At 38.8% G+C, this 27,453-nt stretch overlaps 2 protein-coding genes across 2 annotated transcripts in view; one reads left to right on the top strand and one right to left on the bottom strand.

Moving 5' to 3' along the window:
- NUFIP1 (nuclear FMR1 interacting protein 1) overlaps nt 1–1,335 on the bottom strand; it is a 45,402-nt gene extending 44,067 nt beyond the window's left edge. Inside the window, exon 1 of the mRNA XM_004433634.3 lies at nt 900–1,335. Within this exon, the coding sequence (XP_004433691.1) occupies nt 900–1,311 (412 nt within the window). The 5' untranslated portion in view covers nt 1,312–1,335. The remainder of the gene's footprint in view (nt 1–899) is intronic.
- Nucleotides 1,336–1,453: 118 nt separating this feature from the next.
- GPALPP1 (GPALPP motifs containing 1) overlaps nt 1,454–27,453 on the top strand; it is a 37,447-nt gene continuing 11,447 nt past the window's right edge. The window contains exons 1-7 of the mRNA XM_014789975.2: nt 1,454–1,620; nt 10,923–11,055; nt 11,900–12,001; nt 14,523–14,631; nt 21,132–21,263; nt 21,922–22,086; nt 26,387–26,485. Coding sequence (XP_014645461.1) covers nt 1,506–1,620; nt 10,923–11,055; nt 11,900–12,001; nt 14,523–14,631; nt 21,132–21,263; nt 21,922–22,086; nt 26,387–26,485 — 855 coding nt within the window. The 5' untranslated portion in view covers nt 1,454–1,505. The remainder of the gene's footprint in view (nt 1,621–10,922; nt 11,056–11,899; nt 12,002–14,522; nt 14,632–21,131; nt 21,264–21,921; nt 22,087–26,386; nt 26,486–27,453) is intronic.

Raw genomic sequence — 27,453 nt, forward strand, 5'->3', positions numbered from 1 at the left:
CTCTCCTCTTTATCTCACACCCCACATCCAATCCTTCAGCAAATCATGTTGGCCCTACTCTGCCTTCAAAATATATCTAGAATCTGACTACTTCTCATCACCTCCTGAGCTCCACCCTGGTCCAAGTCCCCAATATCTTTCACTTGGATAATTGCGATAGCTTCCTAACTGGTCTCCCTTTCAGTCAATTCCCATTGGGAGCCACATTAATCCTTTTAAAACATGAATCAAATCATGTCACTCCCCTGCACTACTCATCTCACAACAGTACAAGTCAAGGGCCCCTAGTCTACAAGGCCCTAACAGGTCTGCCCTCTTCTCCAATCTTCTACAATTCTATCCCAGGCTCCGTCTTCTCTAGCCACACTGGATTCCACTCTTATCTATAGCTCAGGCCTTAAGGCCTCTGCACTGCCATTCCTTCTGCCTGTATCCCTATTCCCCCAGAATGGCTCTGATCCCTCACTTTTCTGAAGGCTTTGCTTAAATATCACCTTCCTTAAGACTGAGACTGACATTTAAAACTGCTCTGCCTATCACTCTTCCTTGCTTTCTTTCTCTCCACAGCACTCACTGCCTGCTACTACACACTGCTTTATTTTGTTTAGTGCCTGTCTTTCTACACCAAATGTTCAGCTCCATAAAGATTAGGATTTTTGTATATGTTATCCACTGCTATATTCCCAGTTCCTGCTACATAGTTGGAATTCAATACATAACTGCTAAACTGAATGAACAGGCGGAGAAAACACTCCTCTTGGACAAATGGTGAGACATTAACGACCAGACCGTGAAAGTGCAGGGCAGAATCAGAAGTGGCGAGAGGAAAAAGGGAGAAACGAGACAGAGAAGGGGAAGAGGAAAGTAAAAGAGCGGTCTTGAGAGAAGTAACAGCCTACCCGGAGTGTTGTTGGACTTCTGATGCTGAGGAAAAACACCACAAGGCTGTTTCCAGTACCACGATGTCGAAGCCTGGAAATTCCAGGAAGGCTGGCCGTTGAATTGAGGCTGAGAATCAAGGAGGGACTTGGCGTCGAAGGGGGGCTGCGCCCCAGAAAGAATCTGGGTGTCCAATGGGGGAGGCGCTTCGGGGAGAGCCTGGGCCTCCATGGGGGGCTGCGCCTCCGACGAAGGCTCTGATCCGGCCGCAGAGGTGGAAGACGAAGGCGGTGGTGGCGGCGGCAGCATTGCCCAGACCATCCAGTTGTTTGGCAGCGGGGTACTTCCGCTCAGAGGCCCCAACGTTGGGGTCAGCTCGGGGTTTGGAAACCACCCCGTGGGAGTCACGAATTCACTAGACGGCTCTGCCATGCCACCCGCCAAGTAGGAACCCTAGCGTGCAAGTGCGGAACCAGCCTTAGGCGTCACTTCCGTTACCGCGAATTACAGGGATCAGCCAACCACAGGCTGCTACGTCATTAGTCGCCGCCGGAAAAACTTCCAGCATTTGCGGCAGCTCGCGGGCTGCCTTTTGGGTAGATTTGACTCTGCGTGGCTGGACCCGTATGCGTGACCGGTGTCTGCCACCGCGGATGGCGAGGGATCTGATCGGGCCCGCGCTGCCGCCCGGCTTCAAGGCCCGCGGGACAACGGAGGACGAAGAACGGGACCCGAGCCCGGGTAAGCGGCGGCGCGTCTCCTGACCGCCAGGCCCGCCCACCCCTTCTCTGGCCCGGCGGTGCTCTGTGAGAGAGGTCTGAGGCCTGGGAGGCCGGAGGAGTGTGGAGTGGGCGCGCCCCGACCGAGATGACCTTCCTTTCCAAACCGTAGCCGTGGGAAGGAGGCCGTGGGGCTTCAGAAAAGAGCTTGGGCCTGGTAATCATAATGATGATGTAGTCCCATTTAGCGCTTAATGGGCTGGATGCTGTGCTAAACGATCGATACACCGTCATTTAATCCTCCTAGCAACTGTATACGGTGAAGATTATTACTTTCGTGTTACAAACCGGGACACTGAGGCCCAGGCTCTTGACCAGATAGATCACACAGGTAGTAAGTGGTGGAGCCCGAGTTAGAACCGGTGCATCTAACTTCTGTGCCATCTTGCCTTCTGACGTACAATGCCCTTGGCTCTCGCAGAAGATGCTTTACTCTCTAGCCCGCGACCTGCCTCCCTAGCCTTTCATCCTGTCATTGCATCTGAAACACACAGCCCAGTGCTGAAACCAGTCCGAGTTTCTGCGTGGTTCCTCAGTTATCTAGGCTCCTTCTGGTCTCACTCTGCGCTTCTTGACACCTGACGAAATGCTACCCCATCCTTCAAGTTTTTGAATAAAACTTGTCGACATATACGTCTTCATCGTTGCACTATGGTCTTCTAGCCTTAACACTTAGTAGGCGCTTCGTATTTGCTAAATAAATGCTTCTCCGACTCCTCCATGCCTGTCTGTCTCCTTTACTGTTTGTTCTAATTTGTAGACTGGAACTGACACTAAAGTTGAAAGAGTAACTCTCCCATTTCTGAATCTAATTTGCATTCTTTGACTACCCGGAGGCCATATTTCCACCCAGAGTTTTCTTTCCGGATCTCATCTCTGTTATAGCAGATAAAAAGTCAGGCTTTTATTTTAGCAAGGAAGGTTCCATTCAACTGAAGTTGAAGAGAAGTGGGGTTAACTAAGTTTTTTAGTTGGGTTCCTACCTATGTTGTTTTGGGTTCACCATATTCCCTGATTTTAAACCAAGGCAGGATTTGCAGGTAAGCAACCACCAACTCCCAAATAGATACTTCTATTATGATTTGCTTCCATCATTCTACCCACCTTTACTTCAGGTACTCCTTTCTCTGTCCACTCTCTTTTGTTTTGTGCGATCATTCTTTCCCCACCCCACCCTCAGCACTTAACACTGGGTACCCCTGTGCATCCCCCTGTACCTTGACTGAGTTATAGCCCAACCTGCTTGGCACATAAAAGATCCTTGGTAGACATCTGTTGAATGACTTTAACTCTTCATCAAGCACAGGATCTTGCACATAGCATGTCATTTTTAACACATAATCCCCCCTACTATAATTCCATCCCATGCATAACCTCCTAGATGGCTGATCCTAAAACAGTTGCCAAAAATCTTTTATCTCATTATTCTTCCATCTGGACTTTTAAGAAGTTTATCAGTACCAATATCGTTGAAGTTCACTATATCACACCATAGAAGTTTGCCTTGCGTTATCCTCCAGTCACTATTTGCCTCCCTATCCCGTTTTCAACCAAAGGATAATGACGATCCTAACTTATAACCCCAGAGATTAGTTTTGCATGCTTTTGTGCTTTATGTAAATGGAAAAATACAATATGAACTCTTTTGTACTTGGCTTTGTATTTTGGCGTAGTGTTATTTTGTGAGATGCATTATGTTGATGAATTGTTGTTGATATAATTATAGATTGTTTATTGTCATTGCTATCTAGTAGTCCATTGTGTGAATGTTCTGCAGTTTATTTATCCATTTTACTATTGATGCATATTTTGAGTATTTACCCTTTTGTGGCTGGTAAAAAAGTGCTGCTGTGCATTCTAGTACATGTCTTGTGGTAAACACACGTTGCATTTCTTTTGAAATTGTTGGATCATTGCATATGAATATGTTCAGCTTTAGTAGATACTGCCAGTTTCCAAAATAGTACCAATTTACACTCCCACCAGCATGTATGAGAATTCTTGTCATTCCATGTTTTCACTAATGCTTAGTTTTTTCTGTCTTTTTAATCTGGTGGTTTATAGCAGTATCTCATGGTAGTTTTAATTTGTATTTCCCGGGTATCAAATGAAGTTGACTGTCTTTTCATATGTTTTTTGGCCATTTGGATGGGTGTCATGTCCAAGTCTTTTGCTCATTTTTCCACTGAGTTGTCTGCCTTTTCCTACTCATTTGTAGAATTCTGTGTATAGTCTGGATACAAGGCATTTTTCAGATGTGCGTGTTGCAAATATCTTCTCTAATTCTGTGGGTTGCCTTTTCAGTCTCTCGTTAGTAGGTTTTGATGAACAGAAGTTTTTAATTTTAATATATTCTGATTTTTAAGTTTTCTTCTTTAATGGGTAGAGCTTTCTGTATTCTATTTAAGTAATCTTTGCCTGCTCTAAGGTTACAGAGCTGTTTTCCTCTATTTTCTTCTAAAAGGATTATTGTGTCAGCTTTCACATTTATATTTGCAGTCCATCTGGAATTGATTTTTGTGTATGGTGTGAGGTAGGGGTGAAGATTTATTTTTTTTCCCATGTGGCTATCCAGTTGACCCATCACCTTTCCTTCACCGTACTGCAATGTCACCTTCCTTATAAATCAGGTGACCATATATATGCATCTCACTTTTTTCTTTCTCATTCTGGTAAAATATACATAACATGACATTTACCATCTTAACCATTTTTTTTAGTGTTTTTCTAGTATTTTTTAATTTTAAAATGTCTAAAATGGTTGATCAGAATTTCTGATCAACACAAGATAACAAGCACTGCTGTCATGCTGGATAATAGATTTTCAGTCAAATCAAAGAACATAAGTGTTCATCTTAACCATTTTTAAGTGTGTAATTCATCATTAAGTACATTCACATTGTTGTGCAACCATCACCACTATCCATCTCCAGAACTCTCTTCCTCTTGCAAAACTGAAACTCTATACTTGTTAAACAGTAAGTCCTCATCCTCTCCTTCCCCCAGCCCTTGGTAACCACCATTCTACTTTCTGTCTCCATGAATTTGACTACTCTAGGTCCCCCATATAAATGGAATGGTACAATATTTATCTTTTTGTGTCTGGCTTATTTCACTTAGCATAATGTCTTCATGTTTCATCTACGTTGTAGCATGTGTAGCAATTTCCTTTTTAAGGCTGGATAATATTCCATGTATGTGTATACCATATAGACCACATTTTGTTTATCCATTCATCTGTTGATGAACACATGGATTGCTTCCACCTCTTGGCTACTGTGAGTAATGCTGCAATGAACAGGCCTGTACAGGTATCTTATTTGAGTCCCTGCTGTCAGTTCTTTTGGGTATATTCCCAGAAGTAGAATTACTGGATCATATGGTTATTCTCTGCTTAGTTCTTTGAGGAACCACCATACTGTTTTCCACAGTGGTTGCCATTCTGCATTCCCACTAGCAATGCGCAAGAGTTCCAGTTTCTCTACATCCTCACCAACGCTTATTGCTTTCTGTTTTCTTTTTTTATAATAGCCATGTTAATGGGTGCAAAGTGGTATCTCACTGTGGTTTCAGTTTACATTTCCCCAATAATGAGTGATTTTGAGCATCTTTTCGTGTGCTTATTGGCCTGTGCATCTAGTTTTAAGAAACTTGAATTCAGAGTCTCATTTCCAAAGTAAAAAAATCTAAATAACAGTGTTCTCCCCAATGCTTCAAATTTGTGATTGTCTAAAGATACACATTATGTGATTCTCTGAATAATGGCCCTAAGTTAACAAAAAAAAGAAAAATTATTTTAAGAATACCTTGGTTAAGAAGAAAATACTGTATTAGAAAGCTGTGAACTTCATATTTTATCACACCCCCCTATTTGGGTCCTCAGCTCTGCCCAGCAATCCTCAGAGGTTTCCCCATGCAGCTCTCTTCCCCATTTCAACCATGGCTTTTTAAAACCTTCTCTTTTTAGGGCTCGCCCTGTGGCATAGTGGTTAAGTGTGTGCGCTCCGCTGCTGGCGGCGCGGGTTCGGATCCCGGGCGCGCACCAACGTGCCGCTTGTCAGGCCATGCTGTGGCGGCGTCCCATATAAAGTGGAGGAAGATGGGCACGGTTGTTAGCTCAGGGCTGATCTTCCTCACACACACACACTAAATAAATAAATAAATAAATGTAAGACCTTCTCTTTCTTTCTTAGACTATCTCTTCCTCTACTTCACTGAAGAAGTAGATGCCATCTTAAGAAAACTTCCTTAATATTCTGTCACTATGCATAAAAACTTTCCTGAATCTCTGCCCAGCTTTTTTGTCTTCCCTTTGATGACAATTGAAGAGGTGTACTACCTTCTTCTAAGGCCAATCCTTCCATTTTTACTCTGAATCCTTTCCCTGACTTGTCCTTGGGGCTCTTTGCCTTTAGCATTTAACCAAAACATTCAAGTCTTTCCCATCTTTATGAAGACTCTAGTCCACATCCCCCTGTAGCTAATCTTCTTTCTCTCTGGATCTTCCCCATTTTATCCTTAACCTACTACATTCTGGCTTCCTAACCCACTGGATTCTGGCTTCTGTTCTTGCCAGTTCATGGAGACTGCTCTCACCAGTTTCACTGTGGGAATAAATGAAGACCACCCACTGGTTGTCTCTCAGCACCTTTTTGCTAAATTCAAGGCCCTCATTAGTCCTGACCTTGCGCCACCTTACAGCAACATTTAACCTTGATCCCCCTTCTGTCCTCTCTTGGTTCCAGCCACCCTGAACACATTTCCGTTTTCTACATGAGCTAGGCTCTTAGGCTTGCAGTTCTTCGCAGACACTTTTCTCTCTGCCCGGACTACTCTCCCTCGAGTCCCCACCCACTTTGCCCAGCTCAGTCTCGTCTTGTAGCCCCAGACCAAACATCACTTTTCCTAGGAAACATTCTCTGACGTGACTACATACCCCCTGCAAAAGACTGGGTTGGGTGCTCCTTATTATGTTTCCATGACTTAATCCTGTCACGGGGTCAGCAAGCTTTGCCTGTAAAGGACCAGTCATAAGTATTTTAGATTTTGCGGGTTAATAGGCAAATTCAATATTATTATGGAAGTATGTTATATAATAAGAGAGAAAACAAATTTCCATCAATTTTTATTGTTGAAATTCAAGACATAATAGAGTACAATATTTTTTGTAGTATAAGTCTACTAATGAGAAGAATGAAATTGCTGTTGGGGGAATAACATTTCATTTAATTGGGGTTCAAAGTTAGTGTTTCCTATCATCAAAATCAATTCCTGATCTGTAATGAGATTTTATATACTATATTGAGTATATTTTTTGTCTGCATAATTCTGCGTGATAGATATCAAGGGAAAAATAATGAAATAGAAGGCATAACACCTATTCTCATGGAATTCGTAATCTATTTGAAAAAATTACCATCATAGTGGGAGAGCTACCTTAATAATGATAGTGTAGCAGCACCGCTTTAGGAGAGAGATGGAATAGTTCATTACAAGTGCCTAAACTAATTTTTTGAGACAATTTATGTAGTTCTGAAGAAGAATACCTATAAAAAAGTGAAGCCAGGCATGTCCTTAATTGTATTAGAAAGTCTGTAATGTGGCTTATACTACCTTATACTTTCAATATTCTTCTCTTTCTTTTTTATGTTACCATCTCTTAGTATTCTGTAATATTATGTACTCGTTATTTCTTTTGACACAAACCAGAATGGAAAGTAAATAATTCTGTGTTCTGAATGCCACTTTTTTACATTATTTTTCCTGTGATCATTTAAAAAAAAAAAGGCTATATGTTCTTCTTGGATGAGTTTTATCTTCATCTGCTTAACTATTCTCTTTTTTAAACTTATATCCCACTTATTTCTTTAAAAAATCAAGACAGATTTATCTATTAGTTATAATACCAAGGATAGCACATATTTAGAACATTTAGCCTTTTAATCGCTTGAACTATATAAAAGAATAATAAAATCTCTTCTTAATCCAAACCAATCGAAAATTAGCCAATAGTGTCAAATTGATAAATAACATTGATAGCACCCACATATAAGAAAAGAAAGAAGCAAAAGAGAAAAAAGTCTTCTCTTTTTAATATTTAGAATCAAGAGGGAGATGGGCAGAGCCAGTCACTATGAAGGTGAAATGTTAATCCCCCAGGTGCCTTCATGTTAAAGCTGTGACTCTTAGAATTTTGAAGAAAGAGATATTCATGGAAGGTGAGGTCCTCCCCTTCTTGCTGTATTCTAAAAGATGCTTGCTCTAGGAATTAGTAGTACATAAAGAGATAAACTAGAAATCAGTAAAAACTAGAAATCAGTAAAGACATTATTCATCAGGGTCAGAAGTCAAATATAATCTCCTTTTATAGTTGGGGAACATTTACATACTAAGACATTATCTATTCTTCAGTCTTATACAGCAGTTGGAGATATGAATCCTACCCCTTTATTCTTAATGTTTTCATCTTTTTGCTGCTTGATTGTTTTTTTCTAGGCATGCTGTATTACAAGTTTAGCATTTATTTTCTAAAATTCCTTCCTTTATTTAATGATATATAGAAGAATATTAAAAAATACATCAAGGGGCCGGGCCGGTGGCATAGTGATTAAGTTCGCACGCTCTGCTTTGGCATCCCGGGGTTCGCGGGTTTGGATCCTGGGCGCGGACCTACACACCACTCATGAAGCCATGCTGTGGTGGCATCCCACATACAAAATAGAGGAGGGTGGGCACAGATGTTAGCTCAGGGCTGATATTCCTCACAAAAAAAAAAACTTTGGATTTTTAAGTCAGTTTGTTGTACATCGAGCACTTGTTCTATAGTAATACGCCACAGGGGGATTGGAAAAAATTTTCAGAAATAGACCAGTGGTTCTAAAACTGGCCTTAACTTCTCCCCTGAGCTTTATACTAGTATACCCAAGTGCCACTGATAGTACCCCCACTGACATTTTTAATGGGCAAATTAAAGTTAAGATGAGAAAAACAAGCTCTTGACTCTTCCCCCAAACCTGTTTCCCTTCTAGTCTTGCCCATGGTGGAGAAGAGCGCTACCATTCTCCTGGCTAGCCGATGGGACCAGAAACCTAAGACTCATCCTCAGTTCCTTTTTTTGCCTTCACTTCTCACATCCAAACCATTAGCAAGTCCTCTTTCCCTTCCTTGAAAGTATGTTGCAAATCAAACTACTTGTTTTTGATCAGCTTTCTAACTCATTTCCACTTCTCTTGATGCCCCTGTCTACGGTCCACAAGCAGACAGTTATTTTTTTTTTTTTAAGTAATTGAGATTATGTCTCTCCAGACTTAAAACGTCCTGGTGACTGCCTGTTGTGTTTAAAATCCAAACCCCTTACCATAGCCTATACTAGCATTTATTGAGTGCTTACTGTATGCCAGATATTGTGTTAGGTGCTTTGCATGTGTTAACTGATGTAATCTTCACAACAGCCCTATGAGGTTGGAACTCGTATTACCTTCATTTTACAAATCTAGAGTGTAACACGGGAAGGTTAAATAACATCTCAGTCACACAGCTAGTAAGTGGCTGAGCTGGAATTCAGAGCCAGAGAGTCTGGCTCCAGAGCACACAGTCTGGCCCCTTTACACTATCCAGCTTCATCTTGTCGTTTTGCGTACTTTACTGTGGCCATGTTTGTCCCTCAAGCACATCAAGCTTGTTCTCGCCATCGGACTTTTGCACTAGCTATTCCTCCATCTAGAATTTTCTTCCCTCAGGTTGTTGCGTGGGCATTGTCATCTCATCATTTAAGTCTCCATACAAATGTCTTTTTCTCAGAGAAGGCTTCCCTGACCTCTGTCTTTAAAATTACCTTCGCACGTATTCACAGTCACCTTCTTTATTTGTTTCTTTTTTATGTTGTTTCTTTTTTATGTTGTTTCTCTAAAATATTTATTCAATAAGTATTTGTTGGATGGATGGATGCTGACTCTGTTGAATGTTGTCTAATATAGTGGTTAAGGGTATAGGCTCTGAAATCAGACTGCTGGGTTCACATCCCACTATTTTGTTGTGTGAAGTTGAACAAGTCACTTTCTTCCTGCGCCTCAGTTTCCTCAACTGTGAGATAGAAATAATAATACTTCCCTAATACGGTTGTTGTCAGAATTAAATAGGTTAATGCATATAAATCTCTTAAAACAGTGCGTAGCATGTCAGAACTCAAGACGTTATTTTTCTTTTATTATTTTTAAGTTTTTGTTATTGTTAATAGTGAATGAATAGCATCCCTGGGAAGCTCTTTGGAAAATCATATTTCCAGGCCCTCCTCTAGGCCAACTGAATCAGAATCTCTGCAGAAAGGACCCAGGAATCCTTTTTAAAAAGTATTTTGCTGGGGCCGGCCCCGCGGCTTAGCGGTTAAGTGCACGCGCTCCACAACTGGCGGCCCGGGTTCGATCCTGGGCGCACTGCTTCTCCGGCCATGCTGAGGCCGCGTCCCATATACAGCAACTAGAAGGATGTGCAGCTGTGACCTACGACTATCTACCGGGGCTTTGAGGGAAAAATAAATAAATGAAATTTAAAAAAAAAAAGTATTTTGCCGATTATGATAAACTTCCAGGCTTGGGAACTACGGCAGTAGAATTTTGGCGTTACTGCTCAGTGTCAACAGTAGATAGTTGTGTCTTTGTGACATCATGACATCATGCAGAGACATCATGCAATAATTTGTAATTTTGCTGAGACATAAAATGAGAGCAAGTCACTCTGGTGAGTGGGCCCCGAAGACCCTTACCCCTCTTCATCTCAGTGTCCCCATCCCACTGCAGCCTTATTCTCTTCTCTGTACCTCTACTAGTAAGCAGTAAAACTTAGAGTGACTCTAATTGTGTTTCTGCTTGAAAAATCATCTTGAAAAGAAAACTAACTGAGAAGTATGATGATGCCAGTAAAGATATTTTTTTAAGTAGTTGTTCTTAGAAACCAGAATGGATAATTTTGATTTTTTATATATTAGATTATGGAATGGCAAATTCATTGTTTGGTTAGCTCTGTGATATAAATATTGTCTACCGTGTGCTGTCTGTGAGGAAAAAAATCATGAGACTGTTTTGGCAGTTGCAGCAGCCAAAATGGCAACCAATGCAAAAATTGCAAAATGTCAGGGAAATATCATGCTATTGTTATATTTATAAGTTTGGGTATTAAAGTTTTTGTGAATCTCATAGTTATACTGTGTAGGAAATGACTTCTGCCTTCCCGGTGTTGGAAAGACAAAATTACACACAAAATCTTTAGTTGCAGGACCAGCTCTGCCCCCTAATTATAAAAGCAGTAGTTCCGAGTCATCAGACAGTGATGAGGACAGTAGTTCTTTGTATGAAGAAGGAAATCAAGAATCTGAAGAAGACGACACTGGTCCAACTGCAAGGTCAGTCACTTACTTAAATTAAGTGATAAACCAAGCTTCACACCTAGTATTCATTGGCTGGAACAGATAGCTAGTCAGGGGACTTCATAGCTAGTCAGGGGACTTCATATCTGCATTTATATATTACTGGAAGAAATCATTTCATGTGGCATTTCCTCATGAACTATACCTGTTACAAAGAAATTTATTCTAGTAGTATATAGCTATGGAGATACCTAGAATTTCAATAAAATTCTTCTATAAAGAATTTTTCCTTAAGGTATTATTAAGGTAACTAAGTATTCTAAATATACCGTAGGATTTCTTTTAAAAATTATATATGCAGTGTATGTTTTTTTTTAGGTAAATGAACGATTTCCCTCTAACCTAGCCTTACTTAGCACAGGTCCATATAAATAAGACATCAAATCTTTGTTTATTATTGGGTAGCAAGTTTTTTTGATGTCTTTTAAAAATTATAAGACAGAAATAGCAATGTAAAACTCATTTAAAGAATGAGATTAAAAGCCAAAGTCATAAACTTTTTGCTCAAAATTATCTAGCAAATAGACTATTTGAAACTTCATTGAGTGAAGTCTTTAACACCAAAGAAAATTATAGAAAATTGATATATTACTGCTGTAAAGAAGTAACCAATCTCTAACTATTTCAGGCCACAAATAAATTTCAGGAAAATATTAGTAGAAGATCTACCGTGGTGTCCATTTTTTCTTAGTTGGCAAGATTAATTTATTGTTTCAGTATTTATATAACTAGTTGAAGTTAATGCTTCCTTTAAAAATTAAAATTTCTCTGTGAAAAAAATTTTGACATATATGCATAAAGGGCACTACTGTGTTTTCAGAAAACAGAGGCGAAATCGAGATGATGACGACGATGATGATGAAGGGTTTTTTGGACCAGCCCTTCCCCCTGGATTTAAAAAGCAGGATGAGTCTCCTCCAAGGTGATAATGTGTAATATTTCAGGCCAGTCTTTTCTAAATATTTCAACTAGTGTCTGTTAATTCATTAAAAAGTTGTCTGAAATTGTTTTTTAACTTATTTATATAACAGTCAAAATTCATATAATAAAAATAATTATTTAAATAAAATTTTAAGTAATTATTTAAATAAAAATAATTATAATGAAAAATTCCTATAATAAAAATAATTATCTGTATGTTTATGAGACTTTTATAGTTTATAAAACACTGCCACATCTCCTTTTTGATACTCACAAAAGGGTTTTGTAAAGTAGACTGGGAGGAACATTATCCTTTTCCCCCCTTTTCATAAACAGATAAGGTTGCACACATAGTAAGTGGTAGACCTGGGGCTAGAATCCTGCTATTTGACTTCTAATTCAGACGTTTTCTTAAGTATTTATTGATAGAAGAAACAAATCCCTACATGCCAAATTAGACAATGTGACTAACGTCTCTGAACCTCAAATTTATCATCTATAAAATGGGATAACAACATGTACCTTACAGAATTGTTGTAGTGATTGAGATTTTTATTTATATACATATTACTTATGTGTGTGTATCTTATTGGTGCCTGGCACAGAGTGAGCATATAGTAAATATTGATTCCTGTCTTCTTCTCGGAATTATAAAATTTTAAAAAGCTGAGTATGAAATTGCACACCAAATTGCTTATAATTCATAACACTATATATACCAATATGCAAGAACAAGTAGAAAAGGCATTTTATCTTCAGAGTTTATAATCACATTTGTCAGCTCCTAATTTTGATATAACTTTGGTCCTTTTAGAAATAACAGGGGTAGGCAGTCTACTGCCTGTTTCTGTATGGCCCCCAAGCTAAGAATGATCTTTAAAGGGTCATTAAAAAAACAAAGATGGGTATGCAACAGAGACCCAAATGTGGCCCTCAAAGCCTAAAATTTCCTGTCTAGTCCTTTATAGAAAATTTGCTGACCGCTGGGATATAACATTCCTTTCAAGAAAATACATTATTAGGTGTGTAGCAGTTTCTTTCTTGAGAATTCTATTTTGGCAAGAATAAAATATAGGTATGAAATCAATAGGTGGTAGCATATATTGTAGGCAGAAACTTTGTATACAGCCATAACATGCCATGGTTATATTCCTTTACCATATTTTAAGATTTTATGTACTAGTAATTTTATCCTGACAATTTCCCTGAGGCCAGAGAATTGAGCTGTAATTGCATTTGTAGATCTGCTAAAAACTGTACTCAGAAAAAGCCCATGCAGTACTTCCTTATAGCTTATAAGTCAAAGCTAATTTGATCTTTCTAACAGTGCCAAACTTCCCTCTTTTTCATATGCAAGATTGTTTAGGCTCAAAGAGGTTTTATGAACCAAGACAAGAGGTTATTAAATGGCCAGGAGCAGAACCCAGGCCTTCTGATTCTCGGCATTGTGTTTCCCCTGCCAGGAAGCCTGTCTGTGAGGCTCTAATTGGACACAGTGCAATCTGGAAAATTCAGCTTAGGCCTTCAGTGCCACGTTGGTTGGTAATACTGGCACAGTGACCTCTCTGGAAAAAACCTTGGTATGAAAGAAAGGATGAAGAATTTGTGAAAGAAAGAAGAAAGTAGCTTTTCTCTTTTATTTTTTCCCTACACAAACCAAGGCTTTCTCTTTTTAAGATGCAGACTTTAGGCAATTCTCCCTTTTGAACTGATGATAATTCCCTCCAAATGTGGCAACAGAGCAGCTTGAAAAAAAATGAACTTGAAATTCATTGAGTAGACCAGGGTTCAAACTCCAGCTGTGTGGCTTACTAGCTTCTGTTGTCCTTGGGCGTTATTTTGCTCTCCTAGAAAATGGATTGAGGAAACAGAAAGGTGCACTGGTTGAAATGTGGTTAGCACACCACCTTTCCCTTTTTTATGGGTCTCAAATGAACTATTTTCATTCTTGTACACTTCCACATCATTACTGGATTATTAGTGAGGTCATTGTCTAGATTTTTATACCACCTTGTCACATGTAACCATAAATTGTAACATCTGGAATATGCATGTGCTGTATATGTCTTAGAACTCAATTTACACCTAAATAGTTCTGACTATAATTATAATGCCTCTAAGGTATTTTTCAATGGACAGTGAGTATCAAAAACTGAAAGCTGAGGCACAAAATAGAAAAAGATCTTCACAGACTTTAGCCCGTAATAAGGACTTTTTTTAAAAAAAATAATTATTTAACATAGTTCTTTTAGGAAGTGGGTATACACCACTGCCACAAAGATTGAGAATTACTGGTTTAGTCTCTAATCATTGACTAACAAGCAGAAAGTTAAAATGCAAAAATTAGATTTTTTAAAGATACTAAGTGGAAAAATACCAGATTATAGAGTAAAAATATGTTGGATAAAATTCTCATTTCAGCATTTGTTATTTTCTGGCTTCTTATTATTTTTGTGAGCTTTTATTTTGAAAACTGCTTTTTAAAGTCAGGGAGAATGATAAAGGTACCTTTTATTTTTCAGGCCTATAATAGGTCCTGCGTTACCACCTGGTTTTATTAAATCTACACAGAAAAGTGACAAAGGCAGAGGTGATCCAGGACAACAAGTATCATCATATTTCAACTCTGAGGTTTGGAAAATTTTCATTTAAAGAATAAGATGTAACAAACTCAAAACTTTATGTAGTAATAGCTACAATCATTTGACTCAAATGTAGTGGAAGATGCAGTCATCTTCAGATTAATTTAAGATTGTAACATAGGTAGATGAAATCAAAAGCTTATCGTAGACCTGAGATTCTGTTAGAAAAATAACCAGGCAGTTACATGTTGACAAGGTGTTATCTTTTCATGCTTCTTATCCTTGAAAGGAAGCTTTAAATAAAGTGCTAGAAAATAGAGCATGATGAAAAGTTTAAGGAATCATCATGATTTGATCTAGAAGAGAGAAAGCTGAGGAACTTTTTGATAATGATCTTTACCTTGAAATTAACTCTCCTATCCAGCTCTGGTGCCTGTATATAATGAAGGCACTGGTGGATATGTGATTTTATGAAAAAATACATCAAATGATTTTGGGGTCAAATATGAAGGCTATTTTCTTAGTAGAGGCGTAGTCCATAACAGTAGCTGAGATTTGTAAAGTACTTTATAATTTGTAATGCATTTTCCTCGTATATAGATATTTTATCTTCTCCATGGCCTTATGAAAGAGATATGATCTGCATCTTAACAGATGCTAAAAAACAGAGAAATTGGGTAACTTACGCAAGATTGCACAGTTTGTACTTATCAAAGCCAAGGCTCAAACCTTGGGCTTTAAATCACCTGTTTAGTCTGTTCTTGTACAGTGCCTTCCTATATGTGATTTCATATGATCAAGAGACTCCTGTGCATCTCCACTGAGTGTTCAACGGTTACACTGAGGTTGTTATTAAAGGCCATATAATGCAGTGGTTAAGATCATGAACTTCAGAGTCATTTTCTCTTTCTTTCAACAATATTTATAGAGCACTACAATGTGTCAGGCACTAGTCACAGAAATGGATCTGTCGGGCCGGCCCAGTGGTGTAGTGGTTCTGCTTCAGCAGCCTGGGGTTCACAGGTTCGGATCCCGGGCATGGACCTGTGTGCCGCTCATCAAGCCATGCTGTGGCAGGCGTCCCACATATAAAAAATGGAGGAAGATGGGCACACATGTTAGCCTGGGGCCAATCTTCCTCAGCAAAAAGGGGAGGATTGGTAACAGATGTTAGCTCAGGGCTAATCTTCACCAAAAAAAAAAAAGAAAAGAAAGAAAGAAATGGATCTGTCAACAAATTCTGTTGTTCCTACCTTCAGAAGACATCCAGAATCCAGCCACTTGTGCTACCACCCTGGTCCAAGTCAGCATCATATCTCACCTGTTTTGTGGGTCTTCATGCTTTAGCCCTTATTCCTCTGCTACCTCTTCTCAACACAGCAGCTAGAGTGGCCCGGATGAAACGAAGTCAGATCATGTCACTCACGCTCAAAACTATCAAATTGTTACTCTTCGCTCTGCATAAAAGCCAGAGTCCTTACAGCGTTCTCTACAATTTGGCCTCCATTAGTTCCCTGGTTTTCTCTCTTATTTTGATCTGACCGCCCTGGGCTCCTTGCCATACCTCCTTAAATACACCAGGCAGGCTCTTACCCCAGAGCCTTCATACCTCCTAAGTCTCTCCAAAATGGTCTTCCCCTGGATATCTGTGTGGCTTGTCTCCCTCCCAGACCTTCTGTTTTTTGCTGGAATGTCACCTCAGTGCGGTCATTCTAACCTCCTAATTTAAGATTGCTAACTCCTCGTCCCTTTACTCCTGTCCCCTTCCCTCCTTTAAATTTTCTCCATAGCATTTATCATCACCTAAGACACCATTTATTTTACTGCTTCTTTTTGTTTATTGTTGACCTCTCCCCACTAGAATGTGAGTCCACTGAAGACTGAGATTTTTGTCTTATCTCCAGTGGCCATTCTAAAGTATTTATTGAATGAGTAAGTTAGACACAGTCCTTGCCCTCTTCACACTTACAGTGTAGCAGGGAATACATTTATTAAACAAATAATTTCTAACATGAGTGATTCAAAGGTGAAACAAAATATAATGGAACCATGACAAGGAGACTCTAAACTAATATGAAAAAATGAGAAAAAGTCTTTTTCTCTAAGAAAATGTCTAAACTGAAAGATTGATGAGTTGGAGATACCTCAGCAGAGAGGGCAGGAAAGATTGTTCCAGAGAATACAGATAGTTTATTTGAAGGCAAAAGAGTGCGGAGAGAAAGAAAATGAGGGTTAAAGAAGTCCAGTACGATTAGTGTGGAGAGAATGGGGAGAGAGGTAGACAAGAGCCACTCAAGCTTTGATCCTGGCTGAGTTGAGTTTTATTATCAGTAGCATGCTGGGTGTTATCTTATAGGGTTGTTGTAAGGATTATATCAGAACAGTAGGTATTCAACTTATAATAGCTATTATTATTATTATTACCTCCACTATGGATGCCATGAGAGTAAGAATTTACACTAAGTGTAAGGAATCCTTTCTAGCAAGATTGTTAAATACAAGAATAAATTACCAGAGAAAGGACTTCCAGCCATATGGAAGACTAAGCTGACTGGTCAGGGTAGGCTCTCCCTGCAACAAACACAGAGGAATGCTGGGGAAAAAGAAAATAGCAACAAAGTTAATATATAGCTAAGCTCCAAAGAAAAGAAGGGAAATCCACTGGTGCTAATAATGTTGAGAGAATTCAAAGTTAGAGCAGTAAACACAGGTTTACACAGCAGGGGACCATAGTAGTTGTATGAACCCTAGAGGACTGGGCATGGGGACAGGAGCCATAGCTTCCGGCTCCCCTAGGCAGAGTAGAGTGAATTGAGCTTCCTGTGAGCTTCCTGTCTGCGAAAAGAGTACTAGAGAAGTGTAACCCACTGTAAACTTTTGGAAAGTGGAAAGGAAGTTTGCTTTAGCCTAGGGCCTTTTCATGCTGTCTGTTACCTACTTTCAAATGATTTTAAAAAAAGTGTGTGTGTGTTTTTGTGTGTGTGTGTATATGTCCGTCTATCTGCCTCACAGAGAGAGGAGCAGGGGGGTGGGGAAAGAAAAATGTGGTAAAATGTTAGCAACTGATGAATTGGGGTGAGGATACATGGGTGTTCATTGTACTTGTCTTGACACTACATTTTTCACAATAAATTTTTAAAGATGTAGCATAGTGCAGCTTTATTCACACTTGGAACTTTATCCTAACCCACCTCGCTAGCAAATGGATAGTTTATGTAATTCCCTAGATGGTATCTATTCTATATTCTCTAGCTTCTCTTAGCAAAAGGTGAGGGGTAGGGGCCGGCCCCGTGGCTTAGCGGTTAAGTGCGTGCGCTCCGCTGTTGGCGGCCCGGGTTCGGATCCCGGGCACACACCGACGCACTGCTTCTCCGGCCATGCTGGGGCCACGTCCCACATACAGCAACTGGAAGGATGTGCAGCTATGACATACAACTATCTACTGGGGCTTTGGGGGAAAAATAAAGAAAAAAAAAAAAAAAAAGTGAGGGATAAGGATGGGGGAGGGATGACACCAGAGTATACCTGTTTACAGTACTCTTGGTTCTGAATTACTTGCTTTATAATTTCCCTTTTACTAAACCTTTTTCAAAAGACACTTCTTTTTCTGATTTCATATTTTCTTTTTTTTGTGTGTGAGGAAGATCGGCCATGAGCTAACATCTGCCAATCCTCCTCTTTTTGCTGAGGAAGACTGGCCGTGGGCTAATATCCGTGCCCATCTTTCTCCGCTTTATGTGGGATGCCGCCACAGCATGGCTTGACAAGCGGCGCCTTGGTGCGCGCCAGGGATCTGAACTGGCGAACCCCGGACCGCCGCAGCGGAGTGCGCGCACTTAACTGCTTGCGCCACCGGGCCAACCCCATGATTTCATATTTTCGTTTCTCAAAGAGAGGCTTCTCTTAGTCTCTCATTCACAACATGTACCCCCAAATTAAGACATACATCATAATACTAATGGTTAACATTTATTGAACACTTGCCACAAACCAGACACCATAATGCACAACAAAAACTTATGTTTGCATGACTTAATTATCCTTGCATGACTGCATAAACTTAATTTAATTCAAACAGCAATCCCAGAGGATGGTGTGTCAGCTAGAATACTTTTAACTGCAAACAGAAAATCCAACTCAAAATGGAACTTTGTCTTAACCTACTTAGTTAGCAAATGGGGTGTTTATGTAATTTCTTGGGTGATATAAAATCTATATTCCCAAAATAAGGAAAATGTGTTTCAGATGTAATAAGAGGTCTAGAGGTGGGGTCATTCCAGGGTTTGTTAATTCACCAGCTTAATGAGATCACCCAGGGCTCCAGTTTTTTCCATCTTCTCTGTCATTGACAATTTGTTCATTCCTCTTAGGCTGACCCCTTCATTATACCAAGAAGCCTGCCAAAGTTCTAAGATTCACGTGCAGGTGGCAACGTCCAGACAGAGAAGGGGAATGGTCCCTATCCTGTGCCCATTTTTTAGAGGGAGGGAGACTTTTCCAAGTTTCCTATAGATTCTGCTCACGTTTCTTTGGCCAAAATTGAATCATATGCCCATACCTAAGCCGGTCAGTTGGGCAAGAGGAATGAGGCCAAAGTGATTGGCTTAGAATTATCAACATTCTTCTCCAAGAGTTAGAGAAGGTCCCAGTTTCCTGAGAAGGGCATGACTCCAAAGAGGATGAATAGTAGTAGAGTAGTTATTAGTTGGAGTTGTTATAATCCCCATCTGAAAGACAAAACAAGACCTAGAAAAGTTCCTATGCCTGAGGTCACAGGGCTAATACAATGGCAAATTGAGGCCTTGAAACTAGGTCTAACTCTGCAGGGCAGCCCAAACTATAAATCAGTAGGGATGTAATTTCTGTTGTATTTTGGGATAAAATAATTCACCTTTTTAAAAAAAAAAAAATTTACCTCACCTAGGACACATTTATTACCTAAGTTGGATTTGGGTTTATGATTCCAGTTTCTCATTTTCAGTTTAGTGTGTTGGGCCTGATTTTCTGTGTGCTCCTCCATCTACCTATTTATTTTATGTCTCCCAACATCCTAAGTGGGAGGATTTCTGAAAATTTCAGGCATCATCCTACCAACATGTGCAAGTCGTGCTGAAATTCTACCTTTATAAAACCATCTCTTAGATGGAAGTAAAAATATCATTAGCTTATCCCATCATCTTAAACTTCAGTACTATATTGATATCATGTCTCTTATACTTTTGAAAGTTCATTATATCTATTATATCTGCCCATGTATGTTGCCAGGTATTATGTTTGTAAGGGGTTATAAGATGTCTTTGAAATCAAAGAGTTTGCTGTTGTAGAGATAAGCTATACACACTTCACGTTAAATCATTAATGGTTGAAATAAAGAAAATAATAGAGGGGCTGCTGTAGTATAAGTAGGATATATGAGTCTTAGATACTAGTTTTATAACCTCAGACAAGTTGTTTAACCTTTCAAAATAGACTTCTCTAAACCTAGGTTTCCTCAAAAAGAAAACAAGAATAATAATGGCATTTCACAGTTTTGTTGTGAGGATCCAATCAGGCATTGTATATGAAAGTCCATAATTATTGAGAGAGAGACAGAGAGAGTGAGCATGTGTGTGTGTGTATGTGTTTGTGTATGAGATTTAGAGTAAGCCACTAGACAATATATAATTATCTAATTGTTCATACCAATAGCAATTGCTGTAAGGGTTCAGAGAAGAAACCACAGATAGAAGTTACTGTTGAGTACTTAGTGGGGAAAATGTAAACAATACAAGTGAACTCCTGATCCTGGCAGTTTGAAAAAATTAGAGGAAGAAGCTGCCTGTCAGAGCTGGAGGACAGACATGTTATTATTGTTCATCTTAATCTGTCTTCTCCTTGAGGACAAGGACTGCTTTCAACCCTAGTGTATATAGCATCTAACACAGAGTCTTACTTGAAAACCCTTTATTAAAATGATTTATTAAGAACAAATTGAATTCAATTATTACAATCCTGTTATATCTTGGAGTAAGCGAAGTACTTTGGGAACCAAATTAACTATTCAGGTCAGCATTCGTGAGATATTGCACAGCATTTCTATTTTAGTGGACATACTGAATCAGGAAAGCTGATGCAGCTTCCAAGAATGTCTTACTTGTGTGCATCTTATTCCAAGGAGCTTTGCCTGTACCAGGAATGAAAATGGTTTCAACTTGTGTCATCTCTGACCAATTGGTAATAATGACATGGAATATCATGTTGAGAAGAATTGTGAGGCCACATCTGTGTCCATCAGGAAGAGAGCTGAAATAATTTAATGAGGTCTGCCTTGGACAGAGGAGGAGAGGTGGGACAGTCCACATGCCATGGATTTGTCATCTCTGCATGGTGCACTTGAGGAAGGCAGAGAAAAAGTTCTCATTGCTCAGTGATTAGCCAGCAATATGTTGTTACTTTTTCGTTTTATTGTCTCTAAGTAATCAGTTTCTGTTAAATTTTAAGTAATTTAGGATCATTTTCTATAACCTGTAGTTCTGCTCTTGGTTTGAAGGTAATGTCTTGTTTCAAAAGGGAACAGATAGCAGTGAAGATGAGGACATTGTTGGACCAATGCCTGCAAAAGGACCAGTGAACTACAGTGTAACAACAGAGTTTGAGAAAAGGGCCCAGCGAATGAAAGAGAAACTGACTAAAGGGGATGATGTAAGTTTTAAATATACTTTACTTTGAGTAATAGACTTAAATAGATTAAAAATCTAGATTTTAAAAATAGACATTTAGGGGGGCGGCCTGGTGGCACAAGCGGTGAAGTGCGTGTGCTCCACTGCAGCGGCCCGGGGTTCGACGGTTCGGATCCCAGGCGCGCACCGATGCACTGCTTGGCAAGCCATGCTGTGGCGGCATCCCATATAAAGTAGAGGAAGGTGGGCACGGATGTTAGCCCAGGGCCAGTCTTCCTCAGCAAAAAAAAAAAAAAAAAAGAGGAGGCTTGGCAGATGTTAGCACAGGGCTGATCTTCCTCACAAAAAAAAAAATAGACATTTATATATATATATGTATGTAAACTTAGGAGCTAGGTAACCTAGAAACTATAAAAGGAAAAGACTGGCAAATTTGCCTATTTAAAAATTTCTGTATGGTAAAAGATAAAGTCAAAAGAACAATAGATTAGGTGAAAGTATTCGTAACACATATGACAAAAATGTTAATCCTTTCTAATAAATCTTTTCTCTTAAAGTCTGTTATTTAACTTAAAGCCTCGATTGAGAAACATCATCACTTATACAGTATTTTATATACACACCCACACCCACACTTTCCAAGCTGCTTTTTTTTCTTTAACTTTTTATTTCTCTTAAAGGATTTATCTAAACCAATTACAAGGGAGTCTTGGATGACTGAGCTTCCCCCGGAAATGAAAGACTTTGGTCTTGGGCCCAGAGCTTTTAAAAGAAGAGCTGATGACAAATCTGGAGATCGATCAGTCTGGACAGATACTCCAGCTGACAGGGAAAGGAAAGCTAAGGTGAGAGGGTTTGTTTGTTTGTTCGTGTATTTCTCTCCATGTTGGCTCTATTTTGAAAAGATGTAAGGCAGAATTATTTAAGGGTACTGTTTTGAAAAGCCAGCCCTGGTTGTCTAGTGGTTAAGAATCAGCACTGTCACCACTGCAGCCTGGGTTCATTTCCTGGTCGGGGAACCACACCACCTGTCTGTTGCTCATCAAACTGTTGTGGCTGCATGTTGCTGTGATGCTGAAAGCTATGCCACCAGTATTTCAGATACCAGCAGGGTCACCTGTGGTAGACAGGTTTCCTCAGAGCTTCCAGACTAAGACAGACTAGGCCATGAAACCCTATCAACAGCAGCAGAGCATTGTCTGATATTGCACCAGAAGGTGAGAGGATGGCACAAAAAGACAGGGCAGGGTTCTGCTAGGAGGGTCTCTAGGAGTCTCAGGGTCTCTAGGAGTCGAAATCGACTCCACAGCGCTAACAAAAAACTATTTTTAAAATTATGATTCCAAAGGGAAAATATGGATTTCCCCCTGAAGAAAGTGACACCAATTGCTTACTATTTGCTTACTATTTCCCAATAAATTGTCTCATTTAAATTTCAAGAAAACCCAAAGACATGGGTTTATACACTGCATTTCATAGGGGGAGAAAGTAACCTTTCTGAGGTCAGCTTCTCTGGAATTACAATGCTGGTAAGTGATGAACAATAATTCCATTCTACACCTTTCTATAATTCCAAATCCTCTGGTCTTTATACAACATCATACTATTTCCATGAAAGTGTATCTTTTAAAATATCTTGAAAAAAACCAAAACCACAGATTAGCCTAGCAAGTTAGGTGATACATAGAGACTCTCTCAAAATGACCATATCTCAGGTGCACTAAGCTTTGTGTTACTGTCAAAGAAAGATAGTGCAAGAAGCACTTTCCTTAATAATAGTGTTCAGTACTATATGATGTCATATGTGGAATCTAAAAACAAACAAACAAACAAAAAGCTTGTGGATATAGAGAACAGATTGGTGGTTGCCTGAGGTGGGGGAGAGTTGGGTGAAATGGGTGAAGTGGGTCAAAAGGTACAAATTTCCAACTGTAAAATGAATAAGTCATGGGGATGTAATGTTCATCATGGTGACTATAGTTAATACCATATTGCATATTTGAAGGTACCTAGTGGATCTTGAAAGTTCTCATCATCAGAAAAAAAAAATGTTTTTAACTGTGAATGATAATGGATGTTAACTGGACTTATTGTGGTGATCGTTTTGCACTATATACAAATATTGAATCATCGTGTTGTACACCTGTAACTAATACAATGTTATGTCAGTTGTCTCTCAATTAAAAAAAAAGAAGCACTTTCATTAATATTTTAAATAATTTACAAAAAAAGCCCAAAAAAGTATGCGTAAAATACATTATTTTTAGATTTTCTTTTCTTGAATCTTTCTGTTTATTACAAAATATTCCATTGTAAGTTAAGAATTGAGCCAATTTCCCCAATACTGCTCCTTAAATTTACTCCATCCGAAGGGCTTTTTTTTTTTTTTTTTTAAAGCTGGTTTTTTTTTTTTTTTTTAATTTTTATTTATTTTATTTTTTTTTCCCCCAAAGCCCCAGTAGATAGTTGTATGTCATAGTTGCACAGCTTTCTAGTTGCTGTATGTGGGATGTGGCCTCATCATGGCCGGAGAAGCGGTGCGTCGGTGCCCGCCCGGGATCCGAACCCGGGCCGCCAGCAGCGGAGCACGCGCACTTAACCGCTAAGCCACGGGGCTAGCCCAACTCCATCTGAAGGTCTTAATTCCCTTAAGATATCCATTCAAATCTTAAACACTTGACTAATTGGCACCTTATGATTGTAGCTTTATCAGTTCTGACTTGAACAGTTCCATACTTAATTCACTCCCCTAACTCTGTTTAATCTTATTCATCAGTGCCTGGAATTATGGGGATTTCTATTTTCATTCTGTAACTGTAAATTGAACACCTCCTCTGCCAGGCATTGTGTTTGGTTGCAGGTAATAGAAAGGTGAAAAAGCTCCTTAAGGAGCTTTCATTTTAGTGGAGAATCGGTTTAGCACCGTACCCTGAATATGTGTCAAAATCGTAAGTTCTCCTTTGTCCTGAAGATTACAGGAAATCTGCAAGTTGTAATAGAAAGGTGAGGTGAACCAACACACATGGGGCAGAAGAGGTATCAAAAGATGTGGTATAGAAGTGAGCCACACACCTGGAATGACTAGTGTTGGAATGCCTGTCTACTGTTTCTTAACTGGTGTTTTATAAAAATAATATTTTGGCATTTTTATAATTTAGCCTTTAGGATTATCTCCAGAAAGACAATTCATTCCCTTGTTTCCATGGACTTATTTGTGCCTACATTTATTTGTGCTTTTTTCTGTCCTTCTGTTCCTCATTGTAGGTGAAGAGATGTCTAGCCTACAGCCAGAAATGCAGGGAGTCTTAAGAGAAAAATATAAGAAAAATGGAATAAATGGAAACTAGACAGTACTGTTTGAGCTTAAGTGATTCTCGGCCCTGTGACTGAGTTCTTTACATCTGGTCATTCTTTTCAATGCTGAAAATGTTTTGTTCAGTATTTATAGTAGACTCGTAAAGGGATAATTAATACTCCTTAAATTTTATGTGATATTATATTACAGCATATAGGATCACAGACATATATTTGTGGCACAAACTATCTAGTGTCATAGAGCTATTCGTTTTCTTTCTTTTTTTTTTTCTTTTTTTGCTGAGAAAGATTCGCCCTGAGCTAACATCTGTTGCCAATCTTTCTCTCTCTCGCTCTTTTTTTTTTTTCCTCCCCAAAGGCCCAGTACATAGTTCTATATTCTAGTTGTAAGTCCTTCTAGTTCGCCTATGTGAGCTGCTGCCACAGCATGGCTACTGACAGACGGGTTCTGCACCCAGGAACTGAACCCGGGCCACCAAAGTGGAGCATGCTGAACTTTAACCACTAGGCCATCAGGGCTGGCTCAGAGCTATTCGTTTTCTAGTGTTGATCTTGTGTAAAGTTCCTGACTACTTTTTGTCATGGTAGATCTTCGCCAAATTTTCTTTTTGATAGGTTCTCTCCATTCATCTTACTTTTTTAGACTTGATTTCTCAGCATACATCTTCCATACCGCTAATGTTCTCACATTCACTTTAGCCAACACATTCTTTTAGCCAACACTCACCTTCACATTCTTTTAGCCAATATGGCCTAAAAGAATTAAGATTGCTCTTTGGAAAGAAATGGAAGTGCTATGCATAAATTAGTTGACTAAGATCTGTTATGTCCTCAGGCCCCAGTCTTGACTGGGTCTACTAACTCTTAATATTAAATGGTTAGGTTTTTATCTCCATCCTTACCATAACATTTTTCTCTTAATATTTATAAGTAAAAGCATCTGTTTTCTCAGAAAGTTTTTATGGAAAAATGAGAAATGAGCTATTCCTGTTTTTAACGTACTTGATTAAATACCATGTTGTCTTAGTACATAATTAAGATAAAAATTGTAGAAGTCCTCCTTAGTTTTCTTGAGAAAATTGCAACAGTATGAAAATATACTTTGAGAGCAGTGATTTTCAAGTATTTTTATGTGGGCTTTCCTCATTCCTGGTTGGGACTGTATTCTCTAGAATATTTTTTTTCTAATTAAAATTTGTTGGAAATTTACCTGAGTACTTCATTTTTGTGTGTGCACTGTTGTAAATGGTATTTTTTTTATAAGTTCAAATTCCAGTTGTTTATTGCTGGTATATTTTGTATATTGATCTCGTATCCTGCAGCTTCGTTATACTTGCTTATTAGTTCCAAGAGTTTTTTTGTAAATTCTTTGGAGTTTTCTACATAAACAGTCATGTCATCTGTGAATAAAGATAGTTTTATTTCTTCTTTTCTAAACTGTAAACGTTTTTATTTCTTTTTCTTTATTTTTTTCCCTCAAGAGTGATCTTACTAGTTTTGAAAACAGAAAATCTGGGATTTCTCTTAAAGCCTGATTTCCTGTCTTACATTTCATCATTGTTTTCAAACTCACAAATGAGTTTGATAAACAGGTGATTTCCTCTAGTTGTTGGTTGGATAAAATTTTTTTTCTTGTTTTCAGGGAAATAGTAGATTAGTACACTAACTGATCCCTTATCAAGTAAATTAATATTTCTAGTGGGAAGAGATTCAACAAGCCTGGCTTACTTTAGTCTCTTATTGCTCAATCTAAGTAAAATAATAGCATTTCTTTTTTATTTTCTCTTAATTACATGGTTCAGCAATGTGTTATCTGTGTTTGTTCCTCAGGAAACACAAGAAGCAAGGAAGTCATTCAATAAGAAGGATGAAGAACATGTATTGTCAGGAAGAGAAAAGAGATTGGCTGAGCAAGTATCCTCATACAATGTAAGTAAGAGATTAAGATATATAACCTTTTATTTTCTTCTATCTTTTAATGCTCTTATTTTTTCTCTCTTTCTTATTTCTCTTTCTTTTATTTGTCTTCCTCTTTACTTCAGTCTTTTTCTATACCTATATCCTGAAAAATACTCAACTCTGTTGTATTATATATATTTATATAAAATCCATTTGTGTAGGGCTTTTTAATGCATTTCATGTAATGTTTTCAGTTCATATTTTACTGAACTCATAGATCAGAAATTTAATTCCTAGAGATCAGTAGCACATGACCAGAAAACAAGAGCCATACTAATTCCTAGAGATCCTCAGTTCCTCCATTTGTAAATAATTAGCAGATTTGGAATGTTTGATGTAAAGATTTAAATGTGGGAGAAAAAATGTTTTTAAGATATGATTCAACCTAAATTTATAAACTAAACAGTCAGTATTCATTTGGCATATCATTATTTTGTTATATTCTTTTACTCGTAAAAAAAGACTGGTGAGTGTTCCAGCTCAAAGAATCAATGTAAATCCCTGAACTCATCAGCCCCTGAAAGGTGTTCAGGAAAATTACCTTCTCTACCCAAGATATTAGTTCCTGAAATTTCCGTAAATATTAAAAATATAGGGCCGGCCCCGTGGCGTAGTGGTTAAGTGCACATGCTCCGCTGCTGGCGGCCCGGGTTTGGATCCCGGGCGCACACCGTCACACCACTTGTTAGGTCATGCTGTGTCGGCGTCCCATATAAAGTGGAGGAAGATGGGCACAGATGTTAGCCCAGGGCCAGTCTTCCTCAACAAAAAGAGGAGGATTGGCATGAATGTTAGCTCAGGGCTGATCTTCCTTGCAAAAAAAATATATAGTGAGCATGATTAATTGGACTTATGTAGATCAGCACCACAACAGGAAAGCACACACGAAACATTTTTGGAAACTAACCAAAAGCTCAACCCACATGGAATATTTATAA

This window comes from Ceratotherium simum, chromosome 10, assembly GCF_057802395.1.
Source record: "Ceratotherium simum simum isolate JZ-2026a chromosome 10, ASM5780239v1, whole genome shotgun sequence".
Taxonomy (NCBI): domain Eukaryota; kingdom Metazoa; phylum Chordata; class Mammalia; order Perissodactyla; family Rhinocerotidae; genus Ceratotherium; species Ceratotherium simum.